At 29.2% G+C, this 17,807-nt stretch overlaps 3 protein-coding genes across 3 annotated transcripts; 2 read left to right on the forward strand and 1 right to left on the reverse strand.

The window, feature by feature from the left end:
- Nucleotides 1-620: 620 nt before the first annotated feature.
- LOC149499205 (uncharacterized) lies at nucleotides 621-1,231 on the reverse strand. Its single transcript, XM_089722247.1, has 3 exons — nucleotides 1,184-1,231; nucleotides 1,029-1,094; nucleotides 621-971 (listed from the first exon to the last, which is right to left on the reverse strand). Exons 1-3 carry the CDS (start codon nucleotides 1,229-1,231, stop codon nucleotides 621-623), a joined length of 465 nt encoding a protein of 154 aa, XP_089578373.1.
- Nucleotides 1,232-4,637: 3,406 nt separating this feature from the next.
- LOC105645800 (lysine histidine transporter-like 7) lies at nucleotides 4,638-7,636 on the forward strand. The gene is made up of 4 exons (XM_012231862.3): nucleotides 4,638-4,986; nucleotides 5,593-5,726; nucleotides 6,397-6,965; nucleotides 7,072-7,636. The coding sequence occupies exons 1-4, from the start codon at nucleotides 4,685-4,687 to the stop codon at nucleotides 7,555-7,557; spliced, it is 1,491 nt and encodes a 496-aa protein (XP_012087252.2). The 5' UTR covers nucleotides 4,638-4,684; the 3' UTR covers nucleotides 7,558-7,636.
- A 5,331-nt stretch (nucleotides 7,637-12,967) lies between these two features.
- Nucleotides 12,968-16,092, forward strand: LOC105650751 (lysine histidine transporter-like 7). Its single transcript, XM_012237736.4, has 5 exons — nucleotides 12,968-13,397; nucleotides 14,089-14,222; nucleotides 14,359-14,798; nucleotides 15,231-15,362; nucleotides 15,444-16,092. The coding sequence occupies exons 1-5, from the start codon at nucleotides 13,087-13,089 to the stop codon at nucleotides 15,927-15,929; spliced, it is 1,503 nt and encodes a 500-aa protein (XP_012093126.1). The 5' UTR covers nucleotides 12,968-13,086; the 3' UTR covers nucleotides 15,930-16,092.
- Nucleotides 16,093-17,807: the final 1,715 nt, after the last annotated feature.

The raw sequence follows: 17,807 nt of genomic DNA on the forward strand, positions 1-17,807 counted from the left end.
CTTGCTAGGACATGTAGAAAAATGATGGGTCGAGGCCATTATTATTTATATATGAATTTAATCAACAACAAAAATCAAACCTTTTAACTTTTTTAATTTAGTTCAAACTAAATATAGAGTAATTATTTATGGAATATTAATTTTACAATCTGGAATTTTTAATTAAGTTAAAATATATAATAACTATTATTTATAATTAAAATTTCTAAATTAAAAAAAAACAAGTTTTATAAAATATAAAAACCGAAAAATTGATTATGACTTCTCGCTCCTCGCTCTCCTTAGTGAGTTGCTTAACCTGAGCATTCAAGTTGAAGATAGTCTCAATAAGGTCGTCCAGCTCAGACTTTATCCTCCAGCTGGCCCAAAAGAGACTATTCTCCACAGCTTGGGCCTGGACAGTCTCCTAAAGTATTTTATTTAATTCAAGTAGTCTATTTATGAAAACTATGAATGTAATGCATGATTCACACATCAAAACACACAATTCAAGAATACTCATTAAGATTGAAAACAACACTAAATCCCTAATTTCGCACTAATGATCAATTTATCATGAAACTACTTATGATTCCAAAAATCAGGGTGTTACAACTCTCCTCCTTAACAAAATTTCATCCTCAAAATTGATCTGAGGCAAAAACCTGAGGATGTTGAGTTCTCATGATACCTTCGCTCTCCCAAGTAGCTACCTTGGTCTTATGATTTCGCCACAAGACCTTAACAAGAGGAATCCTCTTGTTTCTCAACTCCTTGACTTCTTTGGCCAAAATCTTTACTAGCTCTTCCTCATAAGTTAAATTAGGCTGAATGCTAAGTGAGTCAGTAGCTACCACATGTGAAGGATCTAATCTATACTTCCTCAGTATAGACACATGGAAGATGTTATGGATCTTATCAAGATCCGGTGGTAAAGCTAAATTGTAGGCGAACAGACCTACACAATCTATGATCTCATATGGACTAATGAACTTAGGATTAAGCTTACATTTATTACCAAATCTCAGAACTTTCTTCTATGGTAATACCTTAAGGAATACTTTGTCACCGAGTGCATACTCAATATCCTTCCTCTTTAAATTCGCATAGGATTTCTAATGATCAAATGTAGTTTTTAGTATATCCTTGATAATCATAACCTTCTCTTCGATCTCTCTAAGCAAATCTAGTCTAACTATCTTACCTTTGCTGAGCTCGAACCAATAAAGTGGAGTCCAACACCTCCTACCATACAAGGTCTCAAATAATATCATTTTAATACTCGATAGGTAATTGTTATTATAAGTAGACTCTATCATTCTGATTTCAGCTAGCCACAAAGTCAACGACACACTCTCTCAGTACATCCTCTAGAGTCTGAATTACTCTCTTTGACTATCCATCTATTTGCGTATGAAAAGTCGTAGTAAAATGCAATTCTGTACCCAAAGCCTCATACAACTTCTTCTAGAACCTAGAAGTGAACCTCAAATCCCTGTCAGAGATAATAGACGTAGGAACACCATGCAGTTTCATAATCTCATCAATGTATAGTTGTGCATACTGCTCAAGAGAGAAATTAGTCCTTATAGGAAGAAAATGAATTGACTTAGTCAAACGATCAACTATCACTCAAATAGCATCTTTCTTCTTTAGATTCTTGGGCAAACCAATTATAAAGTCCATCATCATCATATCCTATTTCCGATGAGGTATAGAAATAGGATGCATCAAACCAGAAGGAACTTGATGCTCTGCCTTAACTTGCTAACAAGTCAGATACCTCGATACAAAATTTTTAATCTCTCTCTTTATATTTGACCACCAGTAATGCAGTCTTAGATCCTAGTAATCTTGTTACTATCAGGATGCATAGTATACGGACTGCTATATATAAGCTTCCTCCAAAATACTCTTCCTCAAATCTAGGATCTTCTACACACGAATCCAATCCCTTAAATACAAACATCCATCGTCTTTGATCACAAAGTCCTTCTTATCTTCTTGAACTAGACCTTTCTATAAGGAAATTTTCTCATCATTAGCCTGAGCTTTTTGAATTTGCTGAGTCAAATTAGACTTAACCATCAACTCAGCCTCAACAACTTCATCACTAGCTATGGACAAATGAGGATGGTAATCTGCAATTACACTTGCTTTACCAGGATGGTAATCGATACTGAGGCTAGATAATAATGGTTCATCTTATAGCCTATGAAATGAAAACTTTACAGGGCAGTCCAATTTCATTGTGGAATCTTCCTTTTTTTTTTTTTTTTTTTTTTTACAGGTCCATTAAAGCATATTTATAGGTTTGGCATCACATATCAATCAAAAAAACTTAAGACAATGATTTATAATATTTCCCACTTACATATTCTCTCTAACAATAATCACGATTAGGGATGGCTTTAGGGTGGAATAGAGGGGCACTTGCCCTATTGATCTTTTTCACTTTAATTTTTAAATTTTTTAACATTTTAGTCTATGTAAATGCATTAATTTGAACTTACTTCACCAAATTTTACCTTTTACCCCTACTGAATTATTACTTTTATATGTTGCCCACTAATTATATTTTTTGAATCTGTCCCTATTTACAATATATATATATATTTCTAAGCCCATTTAAGAAAGAGTACTCCATTTGTTTTACTTTAACAGCAATATTTTATTTTTTCAAAAAAATTAAGAAAATGATTGAAACACATTAATTTTCTAAAAATATAGAATAGAATGCCTAAATTGTCCCTTTTAAAAATTAAAAACTTCCCATTTAATTTTACTACAAAACCAATGCTAATTTCATCTCATATCACCACGATTATGGTATTACTTCCATTTCACTTTTTTAGTTGATATAATGAAAAACTTTTAGTTGTTTGAATTTTGATTTTACTAGAATTAAAGTAATGATAAAAAATAAAAAAATAAATATAAAAAATAAAAATAAATTACATCTAATAAATATGAGTAAAATTTTTTTAAAAAATATATAATCTCAAAATCTTAAATGAATACTTAAGGTGGAATAAAGTAAAGTGCTCATTTATTATTATTCAAGTGGAATGGAGAGAGTATAAGATAAATGTCAAGTCATTCATAACGTTATAGTAGGTTGGAAGTCAAATTATAAAACTCAAAGCCCATTAAGGACAAATTTGCAACAATTATATGAAATGTTAACTTCATCCATATTTTATTCTAAAAAAGATTAGCCATATTTCAACATTTTATATCTTGATTTTTAGTATATTAAATACAATATTTTTTTCTAAAATGTTTATATTTAGTTCTTTAAAATATTATAATAAATTTAATTATTACATTCCTTTAAAAAAAATCTAAAATCTTACATCTGTCATACTGAAAATGTTTTTCAATAACTACCAACTATTACATTCTCCGCTTTTCAAAAAAAAAAAAAAAAAAAAAAATTACATTCTCGGAATTAAAATGAAAAGAAAAGAAAAAAATATTTCCTCCTTCCCGTTTAAAATATTTTTAATTTTGAATTTTTGTAAAAATTAAAAAAAAATTAAATCACCTCAATTTTAGAAATAAGTAAGAATTATTGATTAAATTACCCTTTAATTAATACTCATATAATTGAAATAAAATTTAATATAGATATATATAAAAAATAAAATTTAAAAAATAATTAATAAAAATCATTTTGTGAAAAAATACTAAAAACTGTCAAATTTAAAGAGGAAGGGAGTAATAAATTTCATACTTCTCCCATTCCTAAATACTTGTCATATTTGAATTTCAATGTCTCCTAAGAAAATCATTAAATTTGTCTAAGTTAAAATAAATTATTGAGTAAATTAACTGTATAATCCTTAATTTAATATATCCAAACACCTAATTTTTTAAGGTTCAAATAATAATTGTTGGTCATATACAAAGGGTAAAACATGAAAAAAATATTACTCTTTGAAATCACAAATGTGAAGTATTTTCTCAAATGTGAGCGGTTAGGCACCCCATAAAATGCACATGAACCCATCTGGCCGTTTAAAAATTCATTTTTATTATCCGAATTCATTTTTATTATCCGAAAACGTTCCAAACCTGATTATAATTATCCGTTTAAAAATTCAAACCCGTTTAAATGCCATTTAATATTAAAAATATTTTTTATTTTAATTTTTTAAAAATAAAAAAGCAAGTAAAAATTATAAATTATTTATTTTGATTTAATAAAAATATAATATAATATCAAACATAATTATAGCAATAACTATATATTTTTAAATATATATATATATATATATATATATATATATATATATAATTATTAAATATATTTAAATATTAATTAAATGGATAATAGGCAGCGGTAGTCACGTTTTTTGAATCCGAATTTAATCTGAACCGACGAGTGTAGTAAAAATATTATGCTTTTTTTATTGTATAAATTTCAATAGCTAATAAATCTTCATCCAAAAAAAAAGGTCAAAAAGACTTTACGCAATTGAATGATGTCATTCACATGACATCGCTTAGTGTATCATCCTTGTCGTAAGAGCCCTTTTAGGTAGCATTATCTTATTATTATTATTATTATTATTATTATTTTCTTTCGTCGAGGTCCAAAGTTGACGGATTAGCGTCTATAAAAACCTTTCCACGCCTTCAAATCCTCTAAAAAAATTAACTCCGTCTTAAAGGCCAAAAAAAAGAAAAAACGGGGGGAGATATGGCTGAATCATATAACACTGATGATGAGTTACCTCTGCACCACCATTCCAACACTGTCCAGAGCCCCTTTTCGACGACGCCTCTGCAAGTTATCACCATCTTGGGCGGTGGTAGTGGCGGCGGATCCATGAGGGAGACACCCATAAGTAGAGAAATGCAAGTAGAAGATTCCCTTGAAGATTGGCTTCCTATAACGGAATCAAGAAATGGAAACACTTTCACTTCAGTATTTCATTTGCTTTCTTCAGGAATTGGATTCCAAGGACTCCTACTTCCCCTGGCATTTTCCAGTCTTGGATGGTAAATTTGCTTGTTTGTTTCCATTTTCTAATAATAATGCGTTGGGGGCAGGATCCAATTTTTTTTTTCTTTTTTTTATTTAGTTTTAAACTAAAATTTCTGGTTAATAATTTGTAAGGTTCTCATCAAAATAATGTTAAACTGGAAATTTGAAAATTAAATTAACAATTATGACAGAGAATATAATTGTTTTTTATTTGAATTTCTACCCTCTTTTTGTTTTTTTTCAATGAAAATATAATTTATTTTTCCTCAAACAAATAAAAAATCTGATAAATTCATAAAATATTTAAATTAAACCCAAAATCTTGTCATTTTCATTAAAGAAAAAGCTTGTAACAACGTTTCCAATCCACATCCAACAACCGTAAGTCAGCGATTCACATGGTCACATTCAATAGCCTTCAATGTGTATATATTTATTATGTATAGTAGACTGACTTTTAACTGGATGCAGGTCAAGGATTTCTGTTTTGTATAAATTAATTATTTGGATTTGTCTCCTTTTTTAAACATTTATTTTTTTTCACATAAAAAAATATTATATATATATATATATATTTGGCCTCTCATGAATACAAATTTGTGGATATGTGATTGATGCAGGTCATGGGGAATCATATGTTTCTGGATTGCATATGTTTGGCAACTCTATACGATATGGATTCTAGTGCAACTCCACGAGGTGGTTCCTGGATCCCGCTGCAGTAGATTTCTTCAACTTGCTATCTCTGCCTTTGGTTAGTAAGAACCAACAACCCAAATTAAGCCTGCTGTCTTTGATTTCTCAAGTCAAGATTCTAATTCTCTCCGTATTTTTCCTTGAATTAATTAATTTTATTTAATTTTCATTTTCTACAATTTGATATTGTTTTATTTTTATTACATATAAAGCCCAATTAATTATTAATAATTATTGCTTTAATCATTAATTTAATGGTCAATTATTAATTTTAGTAAATCAAATATATGGAAAATTATGAATATTCACATGTCTGTATATTTTTATTATTTTATATACAATTTTGGTTTAAAAATTAAAGAATTATCTAAACCAAATATTACATATATATATATATATATATATATATATAATTATAATTGTAAATTAAATTAGTAATATATGAATTAAAATCATGTCCTTCTATTTACCAATGAATCCAATTCTATTTGGTATTAGTATTTGTATGATTAGTGAGAAAAATACTATATATATATATTGAAAATACGAATGCAAAGTTATTAAAATTTATTTTTTTTATGAATATGTCACATTTTTTTGTCATAAAAATTTCACACTAATTTTCCAATAGGCAGTAAAATAACTTTTTATAAATAGATGTAATTTATCATAAGATATTTGCATTTTGGATATTAGTATTTATAAAATTACTGTAAAAATTTTTGTAGGTCCAAAATTAGGGAAAATACTGGCAATATTTCCAGTAATGTACCTATCGGGAGGGACATGTGTGATACTGATAATAACAGGAGGAAAGACATTGGAGCTTTTTTTTCACACAATATGTGAAAGTGGGGGGACGTGTGATGCCAAGTCATTGAGTGGGACAGAGTGGTTTCTAGTGTTCACTTGCGTGGCAATAATGTTAGCTCAACGACCTAACTTGAATTCTATTGCTGGGATCTCTCTGATTGGAGCAATCACAGCTGTTGGATATTATACTACGATCTGGGTGTCTACCATATCTAAGGGTAGACCTGATGGTGTGTCTCATGTCCCATTACAAGCAGAGAAATCCCATATGGATAAAGTTAGCATTGTTCTGAATGCAATTGGAATTATTGCCCTTTCTTTTAGGGGTCACAATATTGTGCTTGAGATTCAGGGAACATTGCCTTCAAATACAAAAAATCCATCAAGTAAACCAATGTGGAGAGGAGTGCTCATGTCATACCTTATAATAGCTATATGCTTATTTCCTCTTGCAACCCTAGGATTTTGGGCTCATGGAAACAAGGTACAGATCAAGTTTTCTTTCGTATCTAATTTTATATTGCCATATGCTTATGTCGTTTTAGAATAAATTTTTGCGTATTCTAAAAATTTGCTTCAATGTATGGCAGATACCTAACCAAGTTGGAAATGTAAGCATATTTTTGGAATTCTACAACCAAAAGGCCTCAAAGGTCATCAAGATTATAATATACATGTTAGTAGTGGTAAACTGCTGGAGTTCATTCCAAATCTATGCTATGCCAGTTTTTGACAATTTAGAGTTGAGGTACATTACCATAAAGAGTAGCCGGTGCTCGCGATGGGTTCGGTTCGGCTTGCGGGTCTTGTTCGGAGGATTTGCATTTTTTATAGCGATTACTTTTCCATTTTTGCCAAGCTTGACAGCTTTAATTGGAGGAATGGCATTACCTCTAACTTTTGTTTATCCTTGCTTTATGTGGATTTCAATCAAGAAACCTCGGAGAAATGGCTCCATGTGGTGTCTTAATTTAGGGCTTGGGTGCTTAGGCTTGCTTTTGAGTGCTTCATTAGTAATGGCTGCAATACGAAATTTAGCCACCAAAGGGTTAAATGCCAACTTCTTCAAACCTTAGTAATTATATATCTTTTAGACAATTCTTGTAAATTTTTGTGAAATATGAAGCAATAGATTAAAACATATGCATTTAGTCACATTATTATAGTACAAATTACTAAATATATTCTTCATGTGCAGAGTTGATTATAAATTGTTCGAAAATAAATTCAATTTGCCTCCTACACTTAGGAAAAATGTTCAATTTGCTCAAAAATTAACTTTTTATAATTTTTTCAACTTGCACCAAAAAAATAAAAAGCCCAAATTTTTTTACCAAAAAGGAAATATATATTTAATATAAATTAAAATATAATTAAAAATAATTAAATATTTGATTTAGATTCAAATATAATTAAACAAAAAAATAATATATATTCTCTCAAACAAAATATTCATATAATAAAACATTTTTAATTCTATAATTTTTAAATCAAAAAAATATTTTTAATTCTTTCCTAATTTCAAACCTTTTAAATAACTTTTATTAGTTCGAAATATTAAAAATTATTTTTTTATAAAAAATTGAATTTTGTTCTTTTGGTGCAAGTTCATAGAGTAAATTATAAAAAAAATTTTGATTTTTATAAACAGTTAGATCCATTGTAAAAAAGCGAGTCAACTCCAAAATGGAATGTACTTTTTATCAAGATTGCATAAAAATATCATTATTTTGTAAAACTTAATGATTTAATGACGGACATTTTAGATCCGCAATTAAAAGGTAAGTCAATTACAAAATAGAATATAATTTTATTACGATGCCGTAAAAAATATCACTATTTTAAAGAAAAATGGTATTTTTTTTAAAAAAAAAAATTAATGATTTAGGAATGAATTACAAAATAAATTATATTTCTATCAAGATTCTGTAAAAAAAAATATTACTATTTTATAAAAATTGATATGTTTTTTAATGATTATGAATTAGAGATGAATTATAAAATAAACTGTAAAAGACATCATTATTTTATAAAATGTAAATTGTTTCTGTAAAAGTGCATATTTACAAAAAATACGAGTAATTTTCTCAATGTTCTGTAAAAAAATAATTTTATAAAAAATGAATATATTTCGAAATCTAGGTGGCTTGAATTTACTTTGAGTCATCCTAGTAAGCACTGAAACAGTTCAAGGTTTGCAGCACATAATCTTGATGTTGGGCCTCTCTATTATTTGGGTCTTCAACTCACAAGCCCAAGTCCATCATAAGTTATTGCTCATGGGTCACTCATGGAGAGCTGACATGGCAAAGGCGGTTACCAAACATCACACGTCAACGGCACTATAATTTTATATATAGAGCTTTCTCAGTTTAGCTTTACAGACACAGAACAATATATTTTTGTATTACATTTTCTTTACACAATGAATTACAGAGATAGATCATTCAAAACCATCTTCTATACAATTCTTCAATTCCTGATCAGGCACCTTGAAATATATTTTGAAATTGTAGAATGACATTCTTTTCTACTTACATCAGCTTGATGACTACTAATGCATGTTTAGAGGTTCTCCCTTCGATTTTTCTGATCCTGACAAAGTTTTATTTGTAAAAAATCATTGTAGAGTTGTAGGAAGACCTTGATTTAGTTCTGAAATTGCTGATATTTAGGGTCTTAATTAATTATTTACTAGAGATTTAATATTAATATAGAAAATTAATGATTTTGGGTTGGAAATTCATCTTTAATGCTCTCTTTAATATATATTTGATTGTAATTAATCATGCAAAATTTTTAAATTTATATATTTTTTTAAACAAATATATATAGATAAGTAGACATTTGAAATTTTACATGGTTATTCTTTCACAATAATTTTTAAATATTTGATTTTAATATTTTGATTGTAATTTAAAATATTTTATTTATGAACGACATAAAGAAAAAGAAAAAGAAATATAAATAATATATATATATAAAGAAAATAGAATGCATCAACCAATATTGTTGAGATGGAGTGATTGAAATTCTTTTTCCCTAAATCTATGATGCATGGTAACGTGAGAGATTTGATATTTCTGTATTTCGAAAACGGCTTCAAAAAGTGTTAGGTTCGTTTCCGTAAATAATTAAAATCGAACATCTGTTTCCTCTCCCTGGAAACGTTTCTTCCATAAAAAAAAAAAAAAAAAAAAAAATCAGATTTAAAATCCAAATTGAATTTGGATGATTTGCAAATTCGATTTTAAAAAGGAAAAATAATCCTACTTTTAATTTCAATATTCAAACTTCAATTTTAAGAGAATATATAATTAAAACTTAATGCAATTGTTTGCATACCTATTGATTCGAATTTTCTTAAGCCTTCAAGCCTTGAACGTTAAAAACTAAGAAGCAGAACACTGAAAAGAAATAAGAAGGACAACTTCATCTCTTGAAGAGGTCTGATTATGAATCTTTCTCTATTCATGTATTGACCTTCTTTCTTTATCATTATTCTTCCATTGCCTAAATCTTCTTCCGTAATATTATAAGTATGAAATTGTGAATTGTTTGAATCAAATTTGAGTTTTTTGATTTTTCTTTCACTGCAAAAAAAAAAAAAAAAAAAAAAAAAAAAAAAAAAAAAACACTATTTAGCGATCAAAAAATCGGTCGCTAATTCTTTTTTTTTTCTGTCGCTAAAACAAATATAGCGACTGATTTGCGACCACAATAATCGGTCGCACAATTTCTTATTGCTAATTTCTTAGTGACTGAATATGATATGGGTCGCAATGTAGCGACCGATATTTCGGTTGCTCAAATTTCTGAAGCGGCCGCTGAATCACTTACTCCAATTAAAGATAAAGCAGTCGCTATTCGGTCGCTAAACATCTTAGATGCTAGTCCATTGCTCGAGTCTGTCGCTATATATTATTTTAAATCTTTGACGTTCCGTCGTTAAGCCGTCGCAAATGTATCGCCTTACTCCAATTAAAGATAAAGCAGTCGCTATTTGGTCGCTAAACATCTCAGTTGCTAGTCCATTGCTCGAGTCCGTCGCTATATATTATTTTAAATCTTTGACGTTCCGTCGTTAAGCCGTCGCAAATGTATCGCTCAAGCTGTCGCTAATGGTCTCTATATTTTTTTCAATTAATTATTATCAGTAGCTATTCTGTGGCTCAGCGATCGCTCTTTATTTTTTGGCATAAAAAAAGTAAAATTTAAATTTTTGACAACCAAAAAATTTTCACCTGTAAAAAATTGCAATATATGCTGATTCAAGTAATTTGCACAAAAAATCACAGCAACGAAAAAATACTAAATTATAAAAAGAAATTATTATTAATGTGCGAATAAAATTATACAAATTATACTATAATATGCATAAAATAAACATGATAACAAAAAAGAAGTCTAAGGTTGGGTCTGATCTGCAAGATCTATAATGGGACTTTGAGAAGCAGGTAGAGTTGAAGAAGCTAGGAGATCAAAGTGATCTGTCAGTGCAATAGGTTGGTCTCGAGTATACATATCCATCAGCTGCTGCTGCACGTGAAGCTGAGCCCGTAAATCCTTAATCTCCTCACATGCATACAGCTCAATTGGTGTGGCTTTACTCACTAAAGGCCCAAGCGTGCGGCTATAGAAAATATTCGACTGCGAACTAATCACGTACACTTTTCTCTTCCTCTTGCCTCCTGCAGCCTCGATATAAAGCTGCAATTCATTGATCGTAGGCTGCTCACCAGTCTGAGCCTGAGATGCAGTACCTCGCTCTTTCCAGTAGTATAATTATCTTTACAAATATAGAATAAAACAGAATCAGAATAATGCAAAATATTCAAATTTAGATGGAAAAACAGAAAATACTCAATTGTGCTTACTAACAAGCTCAATTAATTGTGGATATAAATTGTCTTTGATGATTATTTAAATAATAAATTAATGATGAAATTAATTTTAATTTTATTATTTAATATAATAATAAAATTATTTTTTAATTTTCTTCATTATTATTATTATTATTATTTGTAAAAATATTTTAAAATTATTATAAGCTCACAATTAAATTGTATTGTTAAAAAATTTATAACTAAAGTTGTGCCAACTAAAACAAAAACAACCATATGGATTTTCAACTTGAAAAATGTATTTATATTTGTGTGATAGCAAATCTTTTGACAAACCTATAGTAGAAGTAGCATTATCAAACTGCACATATACTATTATGATTTATTATATAACTACATATAATGATAATGTCAATATAGTATTCATAATGTTGTTTACAAGTTAAATTATTATGTCCGAAGTTAACAAATGTAAAATATTATGCATAAACTTTTATAATAAAATGTCAAATTCCATTACATCATGACACAATTTTAAAATTATATTTATAAATATATAATTTATAATAATTAATTGGTGCTTCGAGCCGGATCATGTGGTCGTACTTATCTAAATTAAGTTAGGAAAACAATTTCTATGGAGAAGAGAAGAAAATCACATATTTATCTGCTTACTACACAGATTGAACTGATGTATAACTAAAAGGATCTAGAATCTAGACACCAAAAATAAGCAAAAATCAAATAAACAAATCTCATAATTAAAAATCAAATAAAAAAATGAAACTCAAACAGAGAAAGCAAAATCTAATCTAATATAATTAAAATAAATTGTATTATGTACAATTTAAATTTAGCAGCACACAGATTTCTTCATCAATAACCATTTAACTCAAAACTCAAATAACCTATACTCAAAAATATTTTGAGATAATGGAATAAACTTTACTGAGTTTGGGACGAATGGTGGAGGAATGGTAGAGAAAACTTTGGCGTAAGTATAGCGAACAGTGGTGAAGAGAGCGAGCAGAGAGAACAACTTAATTGAAAGTGGGGAAAAAAATTAAGAGGTTAAAATTTGGGCTATTGGCTATATGATCAAGTCCAGTATTTGGGTAATTGCATACAAATCGGAGAAATTCCTACTTTTCATATTGTTTTCTTTTCTTGACGGAAAGATTCTATCTATGTGGACCTGGAGGAAAATAAATTAATTTTTCTTTCATTATTTTTTTTCTTTTCTAAACAAAATAAAATTGATCTCCTCAGCTATTTTCATCCTTAAAAAAATACCTCTGTCCAAACAAAGTCTTAGAGTTGACAGCCCTTGAACTCATCAAAATCTATCACAGCTATGCCGATGAAAAGATCAACCAGAAGATTGGTTGTGTTTGACAGAGTAAGATTTCGAACCTTCAATAGCTAATATTTACTTTTTTCCTTTTCCTGTTTTCGGTTTGAAACTTCCGTAGCAAATATCTATTTATTCCTAAAATGTCAAATACATTCTTTAAATAGACATAGTGCCCAATAATCACGTCATCCATATGACGTTTATTGTGTCATTCTTGCCGTAAGATTTTTTTTTTTTTTTTAGCATTTTATTGTTATTATTGTTACAATTTCTTTCATTGAGGTCCAATTCCCACAGACGTCTTTAAGATAGCTGGACATTTATAAAACCTTTCCACACCATTTTCTTCAATTCAAATCCTCTCAAAACCCAGAACTTCATCTTAAACAAACCAGAAAAAAGAAAAAATGGGAGAAATAGCTGAATCATGTTATAGTGATCAGGAGTTATCTCTCCACCACTATTCCAACACTGTCCGAAGTCCTTTGTCGCCGCCTTTACATGTTATCACCATCCTAGGCGGTGACAAGGGCAGTGGCGACTCCACGAGGGAGACGATGGCAAATAGAGAAACGCAAGCAGGCCATTCCATTGACGATTGGCTTCCCATCACAGAATCAAGAAATGGAAACATTTTCACTTCTGTATTTCATTTGGTTTCTTCAGGAATTGGGACCCAAGGACTTGTAATTCCTCTAGCATTTTCCAAGCTTGGATGGTAAGTTTGCTTGTTTGTTTCCTTAATATGTGGTAGCTGTTGTAGTAGGAGGTGTAATAAGGAAAGACGAAGATGATCAATTTGACTTCCTCGATTCAAATTAGCTTATCTTTATCTAAATTATCTCATCATTCAATTGGAGTTTATGAAAATTGTTTCTCTCAAATTAGCTCATCACAAGAAAACATCTATATCAAACATTGCCATTTTCTGTAAAATAAAAAAATATATATATATCATTTTCTCTAAAATCAATTAGTATATGTTTTAGGAAAACATTAATGGGGATGCAAATCCAACTATAGAATTGTGAACAAGTCATGTTCAACCTTGTTTATTATTGCTTGCAATGATGAGATTCACATGCTCACAATCAACAGCCTTAAAAGCAAAATCTTTTACGCAACTCAACAATAAAAACCAAAGACAAATATGGCAACTGAAACTTTGCATGTAATGTATATGTTTGAATAATTATGAGTTCTCATTAAATTTTGCATGTAATGATAAAATTCTTCAACTAAAATACCATTCCATGTAAATATTATTCGTTTAAGGTTATAATGTACATCTGGAATAAACTCAAGCGGTTTATCTCTACTAATCACTCTTATATATTCTCAAAATGACTTATTTTTATAGACAAATCATCTATTCTAAAACAACTTATAGTGACTTTCTTGGGGTGCAGGTCATGGGGAATCATATGTTTCTGGATTGCATTTGCATGGCAAATCTATACAAGATGGATTCTAGTGCAACTTCACGAGGTGGTTCCTGGATCCCGCTGCAGTAGATATCTTCTACTTGCTATCTCAGCCTTTGGTTAGTAAGAATCAACAACCCAAATCAGTGGCTCCACTCTTTTTCCTTTAATTAATTTACTTTATTTATTTTCATCTGGGCAATAAATTTTTATTATATCCTGAAATTAATTTTAAATTGGTTTTACAATTCTTAGGTCCAAAGTTAGGGAAATTACTTGCAATATTTCCAATGGCCTACCTATCAGGAGGCACATGTGTGATACTCATAATCACTGGTGGAAAGACTTTGGAGCTTTTCTCTCACACTATGTGTGGAAGTGATGCCACGTGTGCTGCCAAGTCATTGAGTGGGATAGTGTGGTTTTTGGTGTTCACTTGCGTGGCAATAGCGTTTGCTACTCTACGACCTAACTTGAATTCTGTTGCTGGGATTTCTATGCTTGGTGCAATCACAGCCGTTGGATATTATACTCTGATTTGGGTATCTACCATATCTAAAGGTAGACCTAATGATGTGTCTCATGTCCCACTGCAAGGAGAGAAATCTCACATGGAAAAATTTAGTGGTATTCTGACTGCACTTGGACTTCTTGCTTTTTCCTTTAGGGGACACAATCTTGTGCTTGAGATTCAGGTAAACATAGATTTTATTATTCTGTTGTTAGATGAAATCAGGGATGATTAGAAACTGATCAAACTAAAAAGTATTGAATCAAATTGATCCGTTCGATTTTTTTTTTTTTTTAATAATAAAATTGATCCGTTCGATTTTATTTGCTTTATAAGGTCTAAATTTAGTTTGGTTTAAATTTTAATTAAATTTTTTTTTTCAATTGAGTTAGATATTGATTTTCATTTTATCAAATTGAAAAACCTAAAAAGCTGGAAATCGACGTAATTTAAATTTTAAAATGAATGTAAAACTGAAATCAAATCGAATTAAATTGAATTAGTTGTTGGATTATATAAACTAATTAATAAAATTCAATTAAATTTACATTTTAGATAAACTAAAGTTTCTTTTTTATTTTATGTAAGTGGTGTTAATGTTGAATTGTTGATTCAGGGAACTTTGCCTTCAACATCAGAAAATCCATCAAGTAAACCAATGTGGAGAGGAGTTCTAATATCACACCTCACAATAGCCATATGCTTTTTTCCTCTAGCAATAGTAGGATTTTGGGCTTATGGAAATAAGGTAAATTAAATTTCCTTTCAAAATTCAATTTTCAAACATTATGTTTTACATATACTAACCATTTGCTTCAATGCATGGCAGATACCTAACCTATTTGGAAATGCAACCATATCTCTGCAATTCTACAGCCAAAAGGCCTCTAAAGTTATAAAGGGTATAATATACATGTTAGTAGTAGTGAACTGCTTGTGTTTATTCCAAATCTATGCAATGCCAGTTTTTGACAATTTAGAGTTGCGATACGTTAGCATTAAAAAAGGCCGGTGCTCACGATGGGTTCGGTCGGGTTTGCGCGTGTTATTCGGAGGATTTGTATTCTTTATGGCAATTACTTTTCCATTTTTGCCAAGCCTAGCAGCTTTAATTGGAGGAGCAGCATTACCTCTAACTTTTGTTTATCCTTGCTTTATGTGGATTTCAATCAAGAAACCTCAGAGAAATGGTCCCATGTGGTGTCTTAATTTAGGGCTTGGGTGCTTAGGCTTGCTTTTGAGTGCTTTAGTAGTAACTGCTGCAATATGGAATTTAGTCACCAGAGGGTTAAAAGCCAATTTCTACAACCCTTAGTGATCATGTAGCCCAAAGTAATGAGACATACAATTCATATTACAAGTTACAAGGAATTTTTTGTGTTCCCACATTAGATATCTTTGAAAGCTAGTTAGGGTATCATATCATAGTCTAACCAAGGCTTTTACAATGGAAAATTTGGGACTTTTGATAATTCAAAACCAGGTTGGGATCCTTGTAATATTTCACAATAGTAAATGAAAAGTAGTTTGGAGAAGATAACAGAATTTGTGAATGACTTCATTTTCATCATGAGCTGGATATTTGTTAATAATGGATTGCTCTTAGTCCTGCACAAGATAAAACATTTCTATAATCAGCTTGATAAATCGTCAATGGATGGATGGATGGATGTTACTCAATCCGAATAATCGTCGATGATGTCTGTTACCATCTATAGCTCCTTAGCTCGTCAGCTCATATTTATTTTGTATATATATGTTATATTTCTATATTTGGGTTGAATAGCTAATAGTCTATTATATTTATTTTTTTTAAAATATAATTCATTAATTATAATATTAAGAATTACAAATACTCATGTAAACTAGACATAGAACTCTACTAATACTAGTAGTAGTTTGCTGATCTTTTACCAAAAAGAAAAAATTTATATTATTTTAAACAATGACACTAAAATTAAAAAAAATATAATATTAGATATTTTCACTTGGAATTGATTTTGATAAAAAATATAAATCTTTATAGTAGCAACTAGTCCGGTAATTGAATTGGACGAAAAAATAATAACTCTTCTAGATCTTCTATACCTGCATTGTTTTTCCAAGAATTTGAAAATATGAAATACATATAAGTTTACGTCACTATGCGTCAGTAGCATCCATAGAGGAACAAACTGCATTACTAGAATTCATCAATCGAAGATCCACACCTTTAAATCAATATGTAAAACCTCCAACTAAATAAATTCAAATATCATATTTTTATTTAGTAATAAACCTTACAAAGAAGTGATAAAAAAAACTCCAAATATAAAAACAAAACAATAAAAAAACCAAAAAACGGACATATATGTTTTAGGAAAAATTCTGACAAAAAATCTAAATATAGAGAAAAAAATAATAATAATAAAAACAAAAAAACAGATAGATCTATTGTAGAAAAAACATATCTAAATTTGTTAAAGTGCATAAAAGATTAAAAGCAAAAGGATGTGAAATAAAAAGAAGAGTAAAAGGTAAGGGTTACAGCTGATAAACAACGGCAGCTCTAAAATAAAATTAAGGTTAAAAGGTAGTATTATACATAATTTTTACAACCATATAATATGGTTGTAATTTTTTTTAATGAAATATTATAATTAATATTGAATTTGCTCGAACCTATATTCTTGCACAATTCAAAATATTTCATTTATGTTTTTTTTTTAATATTTATTAGTCTTTTTTATGACGTGCATTGCACGTTGACAATGCTCATCATATTTTCTTTTTTTATACTCTTTTAATTTTTTTACCTATAAAATATTAAAGCATAAGTTTTTATTTAAATTAAAATAAATACAACTGGTTAATATGTATTAGACTTTGTCATATACGCTATTTGCAATGCTATTTCTTATATAATTGATTCTATTTTTATATAATGAAGTGGTCTCAAAATTAAGTTCAATCCAATCCCTATATCTAATATTTCAGCCCCTAATTTATAAATGCAGATTCTTAAAACCCTAATAGGTGCTCAACAAGAAAATTAAGTTATCACTCAAATCAATATCTATATACAACTATAATGAGAAATAATAATTTTTTTTTACTAGTAGGTAAAAGAAAAAAAATAAGAAAATGATCTGAATTAATAATAGTAATCATTTCGGTTATATTAATAGTACTACTTACCTAGTGCATTAGAGAA

Source organism: Jatropha curcas, chromosome 1, assembly GCF_041381405.1.
Source record: "Jatropha curcas cultivar XTBG-Jc1 chromosome 1, XTBG_Jcur_1.0, whole genome shotgun sequence".
Classification (NCBI taxonomy): domain Eukaryota; kingdom Viridiplantae; phylum Streptophyta; class Magnoliopsida; order Malpighiales; family Euphorbiaceae; genus Jatropha; species Jatropha curcas.

What these genes read in the sequence shown, in the direction of transcription:
- LOC149499205 (XM_089722247.1), bottom strand. Translation starts at nt 1,231, where the DNA reads ATGGTAGGAGGTGTTGGACTCCACTTTATTGGTTCGAGCTCAGCAAAG. An exon ending in TTGGTTCGAGCTCAGCAAAG is followed by an intron (nt 1,095 to 1,183) that starts GTAAGATAGTTA and finishes TTTGATCATTAG; the next exon opens with AAATCCTATGCGAATTTAAA. An exon ending in GTGACAAAGTATTCCTTAAG is followed by an intron (nt 972 to 1,028) that starts GTATTACCATAG and finishes CTTAATCCTAAG; the next exon opens with TTCATTAGTCCATATGAGAT.
- LOC105650751 (XM_012237736.4), top strand. Translation starts at nt 13,087, where the DNA reads ATGGGAGAAATAGCTGAATCATGTTATAGTGATCAGGAGTTATCTCTC. An exon ending in ACTTGCTATCTCAGCCTTTG is followed by an intron (nt 14,223 to 14,358) that starts GTTAGTAAGAAT and finishes TACAATTCTTAG; the next exon opens with GTCCAAAGTTAGGGAAATTA. An exon ending in ATCTTGTGCTTGAGATTCAG is followed by an intron (nt 14,799 to 15,230) that starts GTAAACATAGAT and finishes TTGTTGATTCAG; the next exon opens with GGAACTTTGCCTTCAACATC.
- LOC105645800 (XM_012231862.3), top strand. Translation starts at nt 4,685, where the DNA reads ATGGCTGAATCATATAACACTGATGATGAGTTACCTCTGCACCACCAT. An exon ending in ACTTGCTATCTCTGCCTTTG is followed by an intron (nt 5,727 to 6,396) that starts GTTAGTAAGAAC and finishes AAATTTTTGTAG; the next exon opens with GTCCAAAATTAGGGAAAATA. An exon ending in TTTGGGCTCATGGAAACAAG is followed by an intron (nt 6,966 to 7,071) that starts GTACAGATCAAG and finishes AATGTATGGCAG; the next exon opens with ATACCTAACCAAGTTGGAAA.